This window comes from Molossus molossus, unplaced genomic scaffold, assembly GCF_014108415.1.
Source record: "Molossus molossus isolate mMolMol1 unplaced genomic scaffold, mMolMol1.p scaffold_m16_p_1, whole genome shotgun sequence".
Classification (NCBI taxonomy): Eukaryota; Metazoa; Chordata; class Mammalia; order Chiroptera; family Molossidae; genus Molossus; species Molossus molossus.
Genome location: NW_023425344.1, coordinates 103,930,382 through 103,945,881, shown reverse-complemented (window position 1 = coordinate 103,945,881; position 15,500 = coordinate 103,930,382). Strand labels below are relative to the sequence as shown.

General features: G+C 45.1%; 1 protein-coding gene across 5 annotated transcripts in view; it reads left to right on the top strand.

The window, feature by feature from the left end:
- Positions 1-15,500, top strand: part of KIAA1217 (KIAA1217 ortholog) — a 307,954-nt gene that overhangs the window by 264,542 nt on the left and 27,912 nt on the right. For all 5 annotated transcript variants that reach the window (XM_036275689.1, XM_036275652.1, XM_036275678.1 and 2 more), the window contains 2 exons: positions 1,547-1,713; positions 13,603-13,778. In XM_036275689.1, coding sequence (XP_036131582.1) covers positions 1,547-1,713; positions 13,603-13,778 — 343 coding nt within the window. The remainder of the gene's footprint in view (positions 1-1,546; positions 1,714-13,602; positions 13,779-15,500) is intronic.

Sequence of the window (15,500 nt, the reverse complement as noted above, 5' to 3'; positions counted from 1 at the left end):
TCAGGGTGAGGAGAGTGGTATGCCGTCAGCTCTCCGCTGGTGTTGCTGAGGCCAAGCATTAAGAGGACAGTTGTGACACGCTCCCTTGCTCACTAGCACTGCACCTGTAGCCCTGTGTGTGCTGGGAAAGGAAAGGTTCCCATGGGTGCTGAGCCGAGGTGGGAAGAGAGACCACCGGGCTATAACCACTCCAGGGTACGCAAGCAGCAACAGGGTTCTGTGGTGCCAGGCCCATCCGGCCCATTGCACACCCTCCACTTTGCCCTTTACAGGAAAGAATTTAACAGCCTCTTCAGAATTTTGTGTGTGTGTGTGTGTGTGTGTGTGTGTGTGTGTGTTGAGGATTTTACTCTGGTGGCCTGTTCCATAGAACTACATTGTCCTAACAAAAAAGAAATTACACTTTTGATTTCTGTTCTTTGCTCATCAAGCCTATAAGTGCTACTTGGGATCCTCTTTCAGGCCTTTTTAAAGCAAATTTGGTCAAATCAGGCCTTTTCCCAGATGAACTTACAAAATGACTGAGGTTTGTTTAAGTGGGACTCAAGGAGACCAAGCTTATGGCAGCTAGAAACTGATTAGGAAGAGTTTTTGTCTGCTGCCTAGATTCCCCTCCTAAAGAATGTTCACGTCAGGCCTGATTTTTTTCACTAAAGGAGATGGAGCAGAGGTCCTGGGCTGCTTTAGGTCTGCAAAGATGAAAAGATCAGAAGAAACACAGTTCTTATTAGTTTTCCCTTTGTGATCGGCCCAGTCTCTGCTCAGAACCTCTGCATGATTTTGGGGTACTGCCTGCAGGAAATAGTTATGGAAGCACCCTGGGTTAGGTCCCAGAATCTTAAAATTATTTTTGTTATAAAATTACAGATATTCACTATGCAGATTTAAAACTAGGAAAAGTAATCATATAAAAAATATAAAATTCATGAGTACCAACAGGCAGAGATACTGTTAATACTTTGTTACAGAAACGTCTAATCTTTTCTCTGTGCAAACCTGATACATATAAAGAAGATACTAGACAGACAGACAGACAGACTGCTTCCTTAAATGGCGTCATGCTTTTCCTCCTGCCCTTATCTCCTGCCTTTGGCCCTGACCTTCTAGCACATGTTTACAGACTGAAATGTTGCAGGAAGTTCTCACAATTTATTTAAATTTAATTTATCTTTTACCAGTTAGAAAACCAACATAGTCCAGCTGGTGTGGCTCAGTGGTTGAGCATTGACCCATGCACCAAGAGGTCGCCAGTTTAATTCCCGGTCAGGGCACATGCCCAGGTTGTGGGCCCAATCCCCAGTGGGAGCAGGCAGGAGGCGGCCAATAGATGTTCTCTCTCATCGATGTTTCTATCTCTCCCTCTCCCTTCTTCTCTCTCTAAAATCAATAAAGAAAAATAATAATAAAAGAAAACCAGCATAATTTTTTTGCCACAATGAAGGACATGGGCATTCTTAAAGTTACTGGGTCATCTCTGTCGGGGTGGGACTTGACTTACATTTTCCTGTCTGGCTTTCTCAGGCTCCTTGCTGCTCTTTTCTCCTAGGAACTCCCCACGTTCCGGGCGGGAAGACTCTCGGCGCCCTGGAGTCCACGGGGCCGCCCAGCCAGCCCCTGCCCGCCGGCACCTCGGCCGTCCACCTGAGCCTGCTGGACATGAGGCGGAGTGTGGCCGAACTCAGGCTCCAGCTGCAGCAGATGCGACAGCTCCAGGTACAGACGGTGTTCTTTGTGGACAGTACCCTCTGTCTTATCTGCCCGAAGTCGGCTTGGCCCTCCTCCCACACCCCTAGCCCCACCGCACCCCCCAGGGTTCCCTCCAGCGTCCTTTCCTGAGGGTGAACCCAGGGCCTGGAGAGCAGAACCTGAAGGCAGGTTCCCTCCCTCACGCACTGAAATGGGTGTAGATCCTCCCACTGCGCCCATACGAGCCGAGCCGTGCGAGCTTTCACCCGGGAAAACCCAGTGAACACCTGTTCTTCCGAGGAGCGCTGAGAGCAAAGCAGCCCGTGGAGCATACTGGCAGCCGGTTCAGACTTCCTGTCAGTGTTTGAGCTCCGGCTTCTCCCCCTGGAGCAGGCACAGTGCTGAGACAGTCAAGGAAGCTTTTGTTTTTTACCAGGAACAACGATGTATTTAGAAATACGAGTTTAAACTAGATGATTCATTCATAAGGAAAAGAAGTCATCATGGATGATTCTGTTGAGAAAAACATCTGCATTCTAGCTGGATAGTGTGTTCCATAGTCTTTTCCTTAACCCTTTTCCACTGTTAAGGAATAGATGCACGACACGGGAGCCAAAAGGGAGGGAAAGTGACCCTTTGTGTCACGAAGTGGCAAGCCAGCCCATCAGTCTGACGAAGCAGAATGTATCGCTGGGTTGCGGGTACTCGGGAGCTGGGGCAGTGCCTCTCTTCATGAGGTCGTGTACCCGTTTTGTGTGTCAGCCCCATGCCTCCTGCCTTTGGTAGGAAGTTGATCATTGAGGACAGACAGCTGGTTCAGACTGTAGCCATGCAGCCTCCTTCACTTTGAGGAGTTCATAGTTCATACATTGGAAAAGACAGACCCGCCCAGGAGCCTAGAGCAGTCACACAGGTGTGGCATCCACAGTGGCCAGGGGGTGTAGCCAGGGAGTCCAATAAGGAAAGGGCCTTGGACCACAGCCCTTCTCCCTTCAGCGTACAGACGCATGAGCCTTACATGTTTCATCACCTCATTAAGCCAAGAAGATGAATTCTCCTAACTCTCTACCTGAAAGGCAGCTGGCTGGAGAGGCCCCATCTCGGATTGTAAGGTGTGACACACCATTCAACATGGCTCAGCGCTCAGGTCTCCAAGGTGACTCTGTCTCTCAGGCAACATCCCAGACACCGTGGACGTCCTATGCAAATTCATTTAAATACTTTTCTGAACCATGTCATCTGTGAAGTTCCTCATCCTTTGCACTAGCTTCTCCTTGCTTTACAATTTACGATGAAATGATGTGTATAGGTTGGGCTGAGGGTGTGTGCCGGGTGACAAAGTCCAATGCCCGCAGTGTCCAGGCAGTAACTTAACAAGTGAAGTGGAGGAGAGACAATGGCAAGGTGGCCCCTCTAAAGAACAGTCACCACTCAATTCCAGCTAGCTCTTAACCTAAAAGTATTACAGTCAGTGTTCCCAGATGTTTCGGCATTTCAAGAGAATCAGGAAATGCGGGTTTTATGTGAAATATCTGTATTCTGTTTTAGAACGTTGGAAAATAACTAACAGCCAATTATTTAGTAGTCTGCAAGCCAGACAACACATGTGCAGGACAGAGAGGGCCTGTCCCCTCCCAGATTCTTACCTGGGGTTTAGGAGGGCAAGCCCTTTCCCACACTGCTCCTGCCTCGTAGCACTACCTGGTGGCCGTGTGGAAATTGTTGCTCCTCAGTGGACACTCAAGGAAAAAAATCCCTAAATGTATCCTTTGTATGGTAGTGCCTACTGCTTTCAAAAATGAACATTTGTTGGGTTGAGGGCAGGGGTGCAATCGCTGTAGCGTGAACATCGCTGAAGCGTGGCGAATTTGATACCAAGGTTGTGATGCCTGTGGCTGATATCACCCTGCTGGTGGCTGGGAGGAGTCTCCCACAACTTGCCACTCCTTGCAACCCTTGAACTGTGGAGGTTCAGTTGCGGAATCCTAGCTTCTCAAACAAAAGCAGCTCTCCAGTCAGGGTCTGGGAATGCTGTCTTAACCACACACGTTCCTTTACTGTCCAGAACTGCTCGGCGTTTCTGGCTTTAGGGGGGTAAAGAACAGTGAGCAGACAGGCTCTTGAGCTTAGAAGTGTTTGCAGTTCTAAAGAGCAGACACAAGAGGAAAGATAAGCACCTTGTCTCCCAAACTGGCTGCTGTTGCTTCTACCTCGGTCTTCGTATCTTCTGTGTCTCCGTCGGCTTTCCTTCCCATGAGACCTCCGTCTTTCGGTCAGGGGAGTCTCCGTAAGACACAAAGAGTTCAGAATAATTCAGCCTTCTCAGCACAGTTCTCCTTCGGCGTATGTGTTATATACTCCACAGCTGAAGTACAACCCCAGAGTGATGATAAGTCCTATAATGGAGTATCATTAGAGGTACATGAAACTCTGTAGAATAGTCTCAGAAGAACAAAAATTGAATTAGAAATTCAAATGTTCTTTGAACTGTGTTATAAGATAGTGAAACTGAATGAAATCTTTTGTGCTTGGCAGCCGGCTCTAGTAATTAGATAATTAAATCACTGGAAAGTCCTAGACTATAGAGCATGTCCTATTTGAGGATTTCATTTTCAGAATTGATGGATTCTTCTCAAGAAAAAAAAATTTGCTGGAGACACAGTGGCATGGATATATTTAAACAGAACAAAAGCAGTGTCAAAGGAGGTAAAAGGAGCCTAAGCAGAACATTAAGAAAACCAATAATACTCTATTTATGTCCTCTTTTGCTGTCCAGTTTCACGTGAATTATCAGCATAGGAGTATGGTCCTTGCCCAGGCAGTGTGGCTCAGTGGCTTGAGCATCGTCCCACAGACTGAGAGGTCCCGGTTCGATTCCTGGTCAGGGCACATGCCCAGGTTGCAGGCTCAATCCCAAGTAGGGGGCGTGCAGGAGGCAGCCGATCGATGTTCTCTCCCTCTCCCTTCTTCTCCCTCTAAAAAATCAATACAAACATCTTTTAAAAAGAGAGAATGGCCCTCTCCTGTTTGGCTCAGCGGTTAGAGCTTCGACCTGAGGTCCAGAGAGACGCAGGTTCGGTTCCCGCTAAGGGCACGTACCTCGGTTGCAGTTTGTCCCCGGCCCTGGTTGGGTCGTGCGGATGGCAACCTCTCGATGTGTCCCTTTCACATCGATGTCTCTCTCTCTCTCTCTTCCTCGCTCTCCCTCCCACTCTGTCTGAACAAAAAATGGAAAAAAATGTCCTCAGGTGAGGATAAAAAAATAAAGTAAAAAGAGAGAGAATGGCCCTCAATCCTAGCTACCCATTAGACTCACCTGAGGTCTTTAATAAAAATATTAATACCCAAGCACCACTGCCAGAGTCTGGCTTCATTGGTGTGGGCCAGAGGCACGCACTGGTGATTGTAGAATGTTCCAGGCACTGTTTTATGAGTGCTCAGTTCACTGGGATAAGTCTTAGAAATGTTACGATCTCAGCTGTCACAGAGTGAAGCAGAAGTAAATGGGCACCTGCCACCCTGTAAGTGTGACACACCTACTGACGTTAAAGCTCCGCCTTTTTTGTTTTTTTTATCTTCACCCGAGAACACCTTTCCATTTTTTGTTCAGATAGAGCGGGAGGGAGAGAGAGAGAAACATCACCGTGAAAGGGACACATCCAGTGGCTGCCACCCACACGACCAACCAGGGCCTGGGACCAACTGCAACCGAGGTACATGCCCTTAGCGGGAACCGAACCCGGGTCTCTCTGGACCACAGGCCGATGCTCTAACCGCTGAGCCAAACCGGCCAGGGCTGAATAAAGCTCTGCCTGTAAACAGTGCCCCTCGTTCCCAGGGACTGATCGTCTGTGTTCTCTTCCCAGTTATACTTGTTACAAGAGTTGTATGGAGCTTTCTACTATTGTTTCCATTCACTGGCAGTAATGGTGATGGGGCAGGTGAAGGTCTTCTTCCCCACAAATGCTCCCTTCAGCAGATGATTATTTTTGCTACCTTTTCTGTACAATTTAGAAAAAATAAATGATGACCTACATCTTTTCCTCAAAATGTCACAGTACTTGGGTTTTACCAGATGAGTCCTGTATCCACAGAAGAGACCGCAGTTCTGCCCCTTCTGTTGGTTGAGGGGAGAGAGAAGCTTCTAGAAGAGATGGCACGAGTTTGGTGGGGGCTAGAGGAGAAGGAATGCATACATCCTTCCTTCTCTAATTCTCGCAAACTTCTTTTGGTCCCTATCTTCTTATTCTGCTTCTTGATAAATAAAAAATGGAGTTATTCTGAACTTAGTGCTCCATTTTTAAGACTACTGAGAATTTACTGTGTCTTCCTAAGAGAGGGAGGAGGTAAAACATCAACATATAAAAGAAACAGAAGTACACAGAGACCTTCTGTTTGAAATGATATAATTCAAGGCAGTTATCTTTTTTTTTTAATTTTGGTTTTTATTTATTTATTTTTTTTCTATTTATCTTCAGACAGAGTGGGAGGGAGAGAAAGGGGGAAAGAGAAACATCGACGTGAGAAGGAACCATTGACTGGTTGCCTCCCCCACGACCCAACCAGGGCCAGGGACTGAACCGCAACCAAGGTACATGCCTTTGGCCAGAATCGAACCCTCAACTCACTGGTTCACGGGCTGACGCTTTACCACTGAGCCAAACTGGCCAGGGCAGGGCGGTGATCTTAAAGTGTCTTTTTATAAGAGTGCCTCACAGAAATGTGCTGGAGTACCGTTTATCTCCTGACATCCAAAATAATGGTCATAGAATTGTGTATCCCTGAGAAAGCACACTAGAGGTGGCCCATGCTGAGCAGACTAACAAATGGGACTAGTACAGGATTTGACAGACTGTCACACAATATGCCAAATCCTAGTCACACCTTCACACACAGGCCAGCTAAGGTGAGGAGACTTCTCCCAGATAACAGGTAGTTGTGACCAGACATCCTTTACCTTGTTCTGACAGCTGGGGCACTTTCCCAGGGGGTCAGGGGTCATTCCGGGTCTGGCTATCATTGTGAAATTTCCTGATTTGGGGTAGAACTGTTCAGTGTCACTGGTAGGCAGCAAAATGAGTTCAACTATACTACTAAAGAGTTTAACTATATGGTTGGCAAGACCAGTAGTCTTAGATTTTTACCTAAAAAGTCCAGATTGAGCATATGAGGTACATTTCTATTTTGAGGAGGGTAGAATTAAGTTTAGGCAGTTTTCTACTTTCTTGATAGAGTTGATATGGATAGCTTATTAGGTCCAATTAAATTTTTAATGGCCAAGTGCATTATTTCTACTGAAGAATTTTATAAAAATGTCAAGGCACGGCATTTACAGTAAACATTTTCCAGCAATGAGGGATACTGCAACTGTCTTGCTTCCCACTGTTGATAACTAGAAAACTGAAAAATCAGTAAATGTATGAACCAACTATTTTTTTTTTTTTTATCCTCACCCGAGGACATTTTTCCATTTTTTGTTCAGGTAGAGTGGGAGGGGGAGAGAGGAACAGAGAGAGAGAGAGAAACATCGATGTGAAAGGAACACATCGAGTGGCTGCCACCCGCACAACCGACCAGGGCCGGGGACAAACTGCAACCGAGGTACGCGCCCCTAGCGGGAACCGAACCTGGGTCTCTCAGGACCACAGGCCGACGCTCTAACCGCTGAGCCAAACCGGCCAGGGCTGAACCAACTATTTTTAAATTTTGGACAACAAGCAACCCAGGATTGTGATCCTTAGGAGAATGGGAACAAAGGATCTGTACCTACAATTGACTCAGCTTTCTTCCTAGGGTCACTTTCAGATCATAATGTGGAAAGGGATAACCCAGCCCAACCAGTGTGGCTCAGTGGTTGAGCATCCTCTGCAACAGGAGCTCGCCAGTTTGATTCCTGGTCAGGGCACATGCCCAGGTTGTGGGCCAGATCCCCTGTGGGGGGCATGCAGGAGGCAGCCAATTGATGTTCTCTCTCATCAATATTTCTGTCTCGCTCTTCCTCTCTCTCTAAAATCAATAAAGAAAAAATATTTAAAAAAAATAAAAGATTAATCACTGCTGAAACTAAATATCAGTCAACATGAAAACACAGAAGAAACTATCCAAACTGAAGTACAAAGAGAAAAAAGATCAGGGATTGAACCAGCAACCTCTTCGATTCCCAGTCAGGGCACATGCACGGGTTGCGGGCTTGATCCCCAGCATGCAGGAGGCAGCTGATCTATGTTGACGTATCTCTCTCATCATCGTTTCTATCTCTCCCTCTCCCTCTCTCTCTAAAATAAATTAGAAACATATTAAAAACAAGAGAAAAAAGACTGAAGAAAAGGAACCAAAATTTATGATTTGTGGAACAATGTTAAGTAATCAAGGGGAAATAGAGAAACATTAGAAGAAATTATGGCTGAAATTTTTCCAAATCTGATGAACACTGTAAATCCACAGACCAAAAAACTCAATAAACGCTGGAATGATGAGCACAAATGGAACCACATTAAAGCACATTGGAATCAAATTCCTAAAAACCAGGGATAAATAGAAAAATCTTAAAACTGGGGGGGGGGGGCGGCGGAGGAACATTACATGAAGAATTAACACTGACTTCTCATCAGAGACAAACGTTAAGTCAGAAGATAATGGAATGACATCTTGAAAGTAGTGAAAAAACTCTTTCAGAAAATACAAGACATTTCCCTGCTCATTTTAGGAAGCTAACATTACTCTAAGAGCAAAACCAATCAACTGTATTATAAGAAAAACTCCTAGACAGAAATCTCTTCAGAAAATATGTTTAACAAAATGGTAGCAGTTGAATGCAGCAATATATTAAAAAGATAATACAGTATCCTTGGTTTTATCCCAGGAAAGCAAGACTGTTTAAATATTTTTTAAAATGAATCAATGTATTTGACTTTATTAACAGAATAAAGGAGAAAAATCATATTTCAATAAATGCACAAAAAATAAGACAAAATTCAACACTGATGATAAAACACTCATGGCTCAAGAATGAGACGGAAACTTCCTTAACCCAACAGAGGATGTCTGCAAGAACTATGGAACCTATAGCTAATGGTAAAAAACTAAACACATTCCCCATCAGATCAATAACAAGGCCAAGGAAACTGTTCTCTCTTCTGTTGACCACTGTATTGAAGATCCTAGCACATACAGTACATACAGTAAGGCTAGAATAAAAAGGAAAAGGCATACAGATAAGAAAGTAAAAAGGATAATTGGCTTTACTCACAAGGGACTTGATTATACACATATAAAATCAAATAGAATCTCTTTTTAAAATGCTACCCAAAAGGCGAGTTTTGGTAAAATCACCAGAATCAAGTCAGTAAGTAAAAATATAAATAGTATGCACAGTGCACAAGATCATACAGTGGATTTATACATACCATGAAATGCCATTCCACGTTAACAAGAATGAACTACTAAAACATGGCTGGATCTCAAAAACTTAAGGAAAGAAGCCAAACAGTAGATTACATATTGTGTCATTCTATTTATGTGACATTCTAGAACAAGAAGAACTACATCCATGGGGACAGAAAGCAGAATGGTAGTTTTTCTTGGGCTGGGGGTTGAGGAATTGATTGCAAAGAGTTATAAAGGAATTTGATAGGGTGATGAAAAAATCTTCTCTCTTTTCAGTGGTGGTTACTTTGGCGTACACATTTGTCAAAACTCATTGACCTGTGCACTTAAAATGGCTATACAGATGGTCCCCCCATGGAGGATGGTTCAACTTACAATTTCTCAACTTTACCATGGTGTGAAAGCAATACACATTCAGTTGAAACTGTACTTCAAATTTTGACTTTTGATCTTTTCTGGGCTAGTGATATGCAGTCTGATCATCCCTCGTGATGCTGGGCAGCTTCCATGAGCCACACAATCACCAGTGTAAACCACTGATAATCTACAGCATAATCATTGTGTTACATGAGTTTGTCCAACTATAGGCCAATGTAAGTGTTCTGAGCACCTTTAAAGTAGGCTATGATGTTCAGTAGTCTAGGTGTATTAAATGCATTTTCAACTTATGGCATATTCAACTTGTGATGGGTTTACGGGGACCTAACTCCATCTGTAAGTTGAGGAGCATCTGTATTTCACTGTTTGTAAACTACACCTTAAACAAGTATTTTAAAATTCATTAAAAGGTAGATACGCGAAGCCAAAATAAACAATGACTTGAAGTGCTGATGACTAATTTATTTGAAGCATTTAAGATCCACAGGCTGCCTTCAGCACCTTTTCACACCCTGCTGGGTGCAGCCCTGGGGGCAATGGCTAGACTGCCAGGCTGGGTGGGGTGGGGTGAGACAGGACTAGAGCAGAGTGGACAGAGAACCTGTGCACATGTTTGCTCCCTCATGATTAACTCATTGTTGGCCATGTGCCAGCCAGTGTGCTACTGAAAATTCCAGTTAGTCCCTCCAGCTGGCTCCAGGCAGCGCCTCTTCTGGGAAGGAGGGTCATGAGCCTGGAACTCCAGGCGAGTCTCTCCCTCCCCTCTTCTTTGAGTGGAATCATTTGAATATGATCTGACCATGTTACCAGTTGAATATTATATGCATTTGTGTTCTGATATGTCTGCGGGCTTCTCAGAAACATTATTTTGAGAGTTATTCATACAGCAAATATGCATTGGATACCCACTGTGGGCCAGAAACCGCGCTTGTGCCTGGGAATGAAACAGACGCACCCCGCGGCGCTGCCGGCCCTGCCTCACTCTGATGTCGCAAGATGACCGGCTGGAGTTCAAAAGACCCAGTTCTCAGCCTGATTCCGCCCTGCAGCTGCCCAAGTGACTCCAAATAAGTCGTTTAACCTCTCAGGGCTTCACTTTTTCGGGCGTTCAAATCTCAGCTTTTAAAAGTTGAAATAGTCTTTCAATAATTTCACCCTGGCAGGTTTGGCTCAGCGATTGGAGCTTTGGCCCATGGACCGGAGAGTCCCAGGTTCGGTTCCCACTAAGGGCACGTACCTCGGTTGCAGTTTGTCCCTGGCCCCGGTTGGGGTCGTGTGGGTGGCAGCCACTCGATGTGTTTCTCTCACATCGATGTTTCTCTTTCTCTTTTCTTCCCTCTCTCCCTCGCTCTATCTGAGGATAAATGCAAAAATGTCCTCGGGTGAGGATAAAATCAATCAATCATCAATTAATCAATCAATCAATCAATAAAACACTTTAAAAAATAAATAAATAATCTCCAGGTTGATAGCCACTGATACTCTCCACTGCTCACTGGACCATAACTATTGGAGCTCGTCTGTGAGATGTATGCAAGAGGTGCAGAGGACTGCGTCACACAGCGCATGGCACAGTGACATCATCATCCAGTCAAGGGCCCTTTTGGAAGACCATAGTGCTCACCCTCCGTGGCACACCCACATCAGAGTTTAAAAGTTCTCATTGCCGAGGCTACACCTCAGAGCAGAACCTCTCAGGGGGTGAACCCAGGCATTAGTTACTTTTAGACACAATTAATCATCTACTTATTTGTCCCTTTCCATATCCATTACCATTTCTTCCTCAGACCCAGTGGAAATAGCTCTGTATATACCATTTTGATAGTGGGTTGTGTTGCTGTGTGTATTTAACAACCACTGCAGTCAGAGCAAGGCAAGGCATTAGAGATGAGCCCAAACCATCTTGGAGCCCATAGGTCACCCTGTATTTCTCTCATCTAGGAAAGAGTTTTTATATCTCTGTTGGCCGTTATTTCCAGCATTGCTGCTTAACTCAATTCATGCATTCAACCAATATTTATTGAATGCCTGGTCTGTGCCATGCACTGTATCCTGGAGACTCTGTGAGGAGCAGAAATTAACCAGGTAGAGGGAATAGCAGGTACAAAGTCCCTGTGGCAGAAAGGAACTTGTCCAATCAGAAGAGCTGAAAGGAGTTTCATGTGGCTGGAGCAGAGGGCGTGCCAGCCGCATGTGGTGTGAGGAGGCTGGCAGACACTGGAAAGGGCCTTCCCACCCTGCGCCTCGCGGGCAGAGCTGTAGCTGCAGCAAGCCTGGGAGGAAGTCGGCGTCTGTGCATCATCTCCAAGTGTGGTGACTCCCAGCAATATACTGATGGACTGTTTCTAAGACCACAATAAAAATACGTTATTAGCCAAAGCAGTAGGAGAGCATGATCATGAGTCATATAGAGGAGGTAACCCAAGAGTGGCACATTTTTATCTGGTTCCCTCCCAGAAAAAAACCACAGGCCCTGCCCCAGGGTTATGCTCCCTGATAACAGTAGCTGGTAGCAGAGGGCCAGGGCTGTGCCAGGCACTGCTGTCTGCACTGTTTGCCTCTCTGGATTGACATTGCCCGCCTTTGAGTTATACACTATTACCACGCCTTTTCATGGTGGACACAGAGATTGTAATTGACTGTGGTCACATTGCTACTGAGTGTAAAACTAGACACTGAACCCACGCAGTCTCTCTGGATGGCCACTGGACCTCGGTGCTATGCTGATGCTGGAAGGTGACGGGGGCTCTGCTCGTGGCTCGTGTGGAAATGTTTCATCTTTATTCAGGGAAGATGGAAGCCAGGGTGAGGTTTCAAGCAGGTGGTAACATGGTGAGATGGCATTTCCTTCAGTTTGCCGACAATAGACAGTTGACAAAGACACCGTCTCCTGGGAGGTGACATTCAGTGTTGTACACAGTCCACAAGACCAGGAAACAGAGGTAACAGCTCAGTGACGTTAGGTATACAATAATTACTGTTTTTGAGGCTTGGTTGAATGAATTCACTGCCATATGAGCTGTCAGAAAATTGTCCTGCCCGGGGGAACACTTAGCACCTTCTTAGAAATAGGACTCAAGTGTTTAACTAGATTCTTGTGAAGCCTGGATGCAAACTCACACATTCTATACTCAGTGGTTAGAAACAGTGCTCTAGAAAGTATATGGAGCCCGGCTGGTGTGGCTTAATGGTTGAGCATCAACCCAGGCACCAAGAAACAGGTCACCAGTTCGATTCCCAGTCAGGGCACATGCCCAAATTGTGGGCCCGTCCCCAGTGGGGGGCATGCAGGAGGCGGCCAGACAATGTTCTCTCTCATCGATGGTTCTATCTCTCTCCCTCTCCCTTCTTCTCTCTAAAACCAATAAAGAAAAATTATTTTTAAGACAAGAGAACAAGACAATATGGAAATTGTCTTATGCATCTAAGCAGCCTGTGCATAATCCAGGGAAATCAGTGAATTGCCAAGAGCCTGGGGTTGATCTGGAGTCGTAATTATTGCCACCATCACATCACACCACGTCTTAACTGTCTGCAATTACCTGGCGTTTGGTACATGAACCCATATAAAAAAAGAGTCACACAAATTCTCTTTTAACAGATATCCTGAAATAGTCCATAGCCAAATCAATATTTGTTCAGTGCCTGTTCTATATACTAAGTAGTATCTCATTTAATCCTCAGACTAGCCCTGCCAAGGGAAGTGAATTCTCGTCCTCAGAGATAAGGAAATGGAGACCAAGACAGGCCACGTAACATGCCAGAGTCTCACAGTAGCCGAGGAAAAGGGTTAGGGTTTGATCCAAAATCTGCTTGGCTCCGAACCTGGTGCTCTTGGCTGCTCCCTGTAAAAACATGTCAATGAGGGTTTGTGTCCGTTGTCCATGATGCATTGGCCAGAGTAAAGAAAGGATCTTATTTTTTGCAGACTCAGAAATGAAAGTCTGGCTGTCCACTGGCTGCTAAAATTTAGATGTTGGCTGAAGAAGCAATAATATATATAGTCTTTGGTCTTTCCCCTTTTTGTTGGAATAAAAAAAGAGAGATTCAGCTGCGAGCTGTTTATCCTAACCCGCCCCTGCAGCCTGCCAGGCTCTCACCGCAGTGTCAAGCCGGCAGAGGCAATTGAGGTTGATTTCTTTTGTTCAACAGCTGCAGAACCAGGAGCTGCTGAGGGCAATGATGAAGAAGGCCGAGCTGGAAATAAGTGGCAAAGTGACTGAAATGATGAAGAGACTAGAGGATCCCGTGCAACGGCAGCGCGTCCTGGTGGAGCAGGAGAGACAAAAATACCTGCACGAAGAGGAGAAGATCGTCAAGAAGTTGTGGTGAGTGCCAGGCACTTGTTGCATGTGTAGCTGTTTAACCAGAAAGGGAAACCTGGCTTTGCCAGGGAGGAAGCCCTTCCTAGATGGTGTGCTCTCCCTCTGCCTTTATTGAGCACCTACTATGTACAAGTTAGAGTTCTGCTGGTTCTGGGTATCCATGGACACTTAGCGCCCCTCTGTCCAGGACCAGGAAATCCAACGATCCGCAGGTAACTGAGCTGGTGTCTTTATTTTACTTTTTTTTTTTTTTTTAATCCTCATCCGAGGACATTTTTGCATTTGTCTTCAGATAGAGCGGTAGGGAGAGAGGAGGGAGAGTGAGAGAAACATCGATGTGAGAGAGACACATTGATTGGTTGCCACCCACACAACCCCAACTGGGGCCGGGGACAAACTGCAGCCGAGGTACGTGCCCTTAGCAGGAACCGAACCTTGGTCTCTCTGGTCCGCAGGCTGATGCTGTAACTGCTGAGCCAAACCGGCCAGGGCCAAGCTGGCATCTTTAAAAGTGGGAGCAGCACCCTCTTTCGTAGGGCTCAGCAACACAGAATTAAAAGGAGCAAATGGCGAAACCCAATGATTAATGGGGAGTCCGCATTTAATCCCAATAAATAAAAACAAATAGTCAAAACAACACAGCACTAAAATTATCTCCCTATTATTCAACTGTAGTTAAAATCACAAAAGAGGAATTTAACTGTAAAGTATGTCTGATCCCAGAATGAGAGATGCCTCCTGAACATGCCCAGTCTTCTGTGAGGCTCTTATTGAAAGCATCCATCAAGTCCTGCCATCGAAATGAGCAGGGTTTTATTACTCTCCGCTTACGAGGGCAAAGCACATCTTTTATGTTAATGTATGTTTTGTTATGCAGCAGAGATTGATCACAGAACTATTTCACCTTTTAGTATAATGAATAGTAATGTTTGCCGTTCTTCTAGTGTTTGGTAATTCTCTTGTTTCTTGGAAAGCTGGAACCTTGGAATTGTAAGGGTGGAACTTCCAGATTCTCTTCATGACCAGAATTCCCGGAGCCTCCCTGATGGGCGGCACTGTGTCTGTCTCCTATTTGATATTTGAGCTGTTGCTTATCTCGCCTCTGATGCATCCAATGGGCCTGATGAAAATTAGAGTGTCCTTCTCAATAGCAGTCTAGAGGGAAAAAAACAATTTCAGTTACTGTCTGAAAAAATTAAATTTGACCACTGTTCATCGCCATCTCAAAGTATTTTATTTAGTTCATGCGTTTATAGACAGTGACACCTCCATCATGAGGCAATAAGGCTATTATTTGTCTTAAATGTTTTTGTGATTGCCAGATTGTTTAAAACTAGGTCTCAGGACTTTTCTCGAAACTTCTTTTAAAATAGATAGCCTTTTAACCCTGGCCAGTTTGGCTCAGCGGTCAGAGTGTCAGCCCCTGGACTAGAGAGTTGCAGCTTCAAGTCCCAGGCCAGCCGGGGTCGTGGAGGAGGCAACCAACATCTCCTCTCTCTCTCTCTCTCTCTCTCTCTCTCTCTCTCTCTCTCTCTCTCTCTTTCTCTCTCTCATTTTCTCCCCCCTCCCTTCCACTCTATCTAAAAAAAATATTCTCAGGTGAAGATTAAAAAATAAATAAAATACATAGCCTATTTTATATAGCCTTTTAACAATATTTTATACATTTTCCAAATAAATAATGAAAACATAAATTTCCTCCTTTTAAAATTTGGATATTTATTG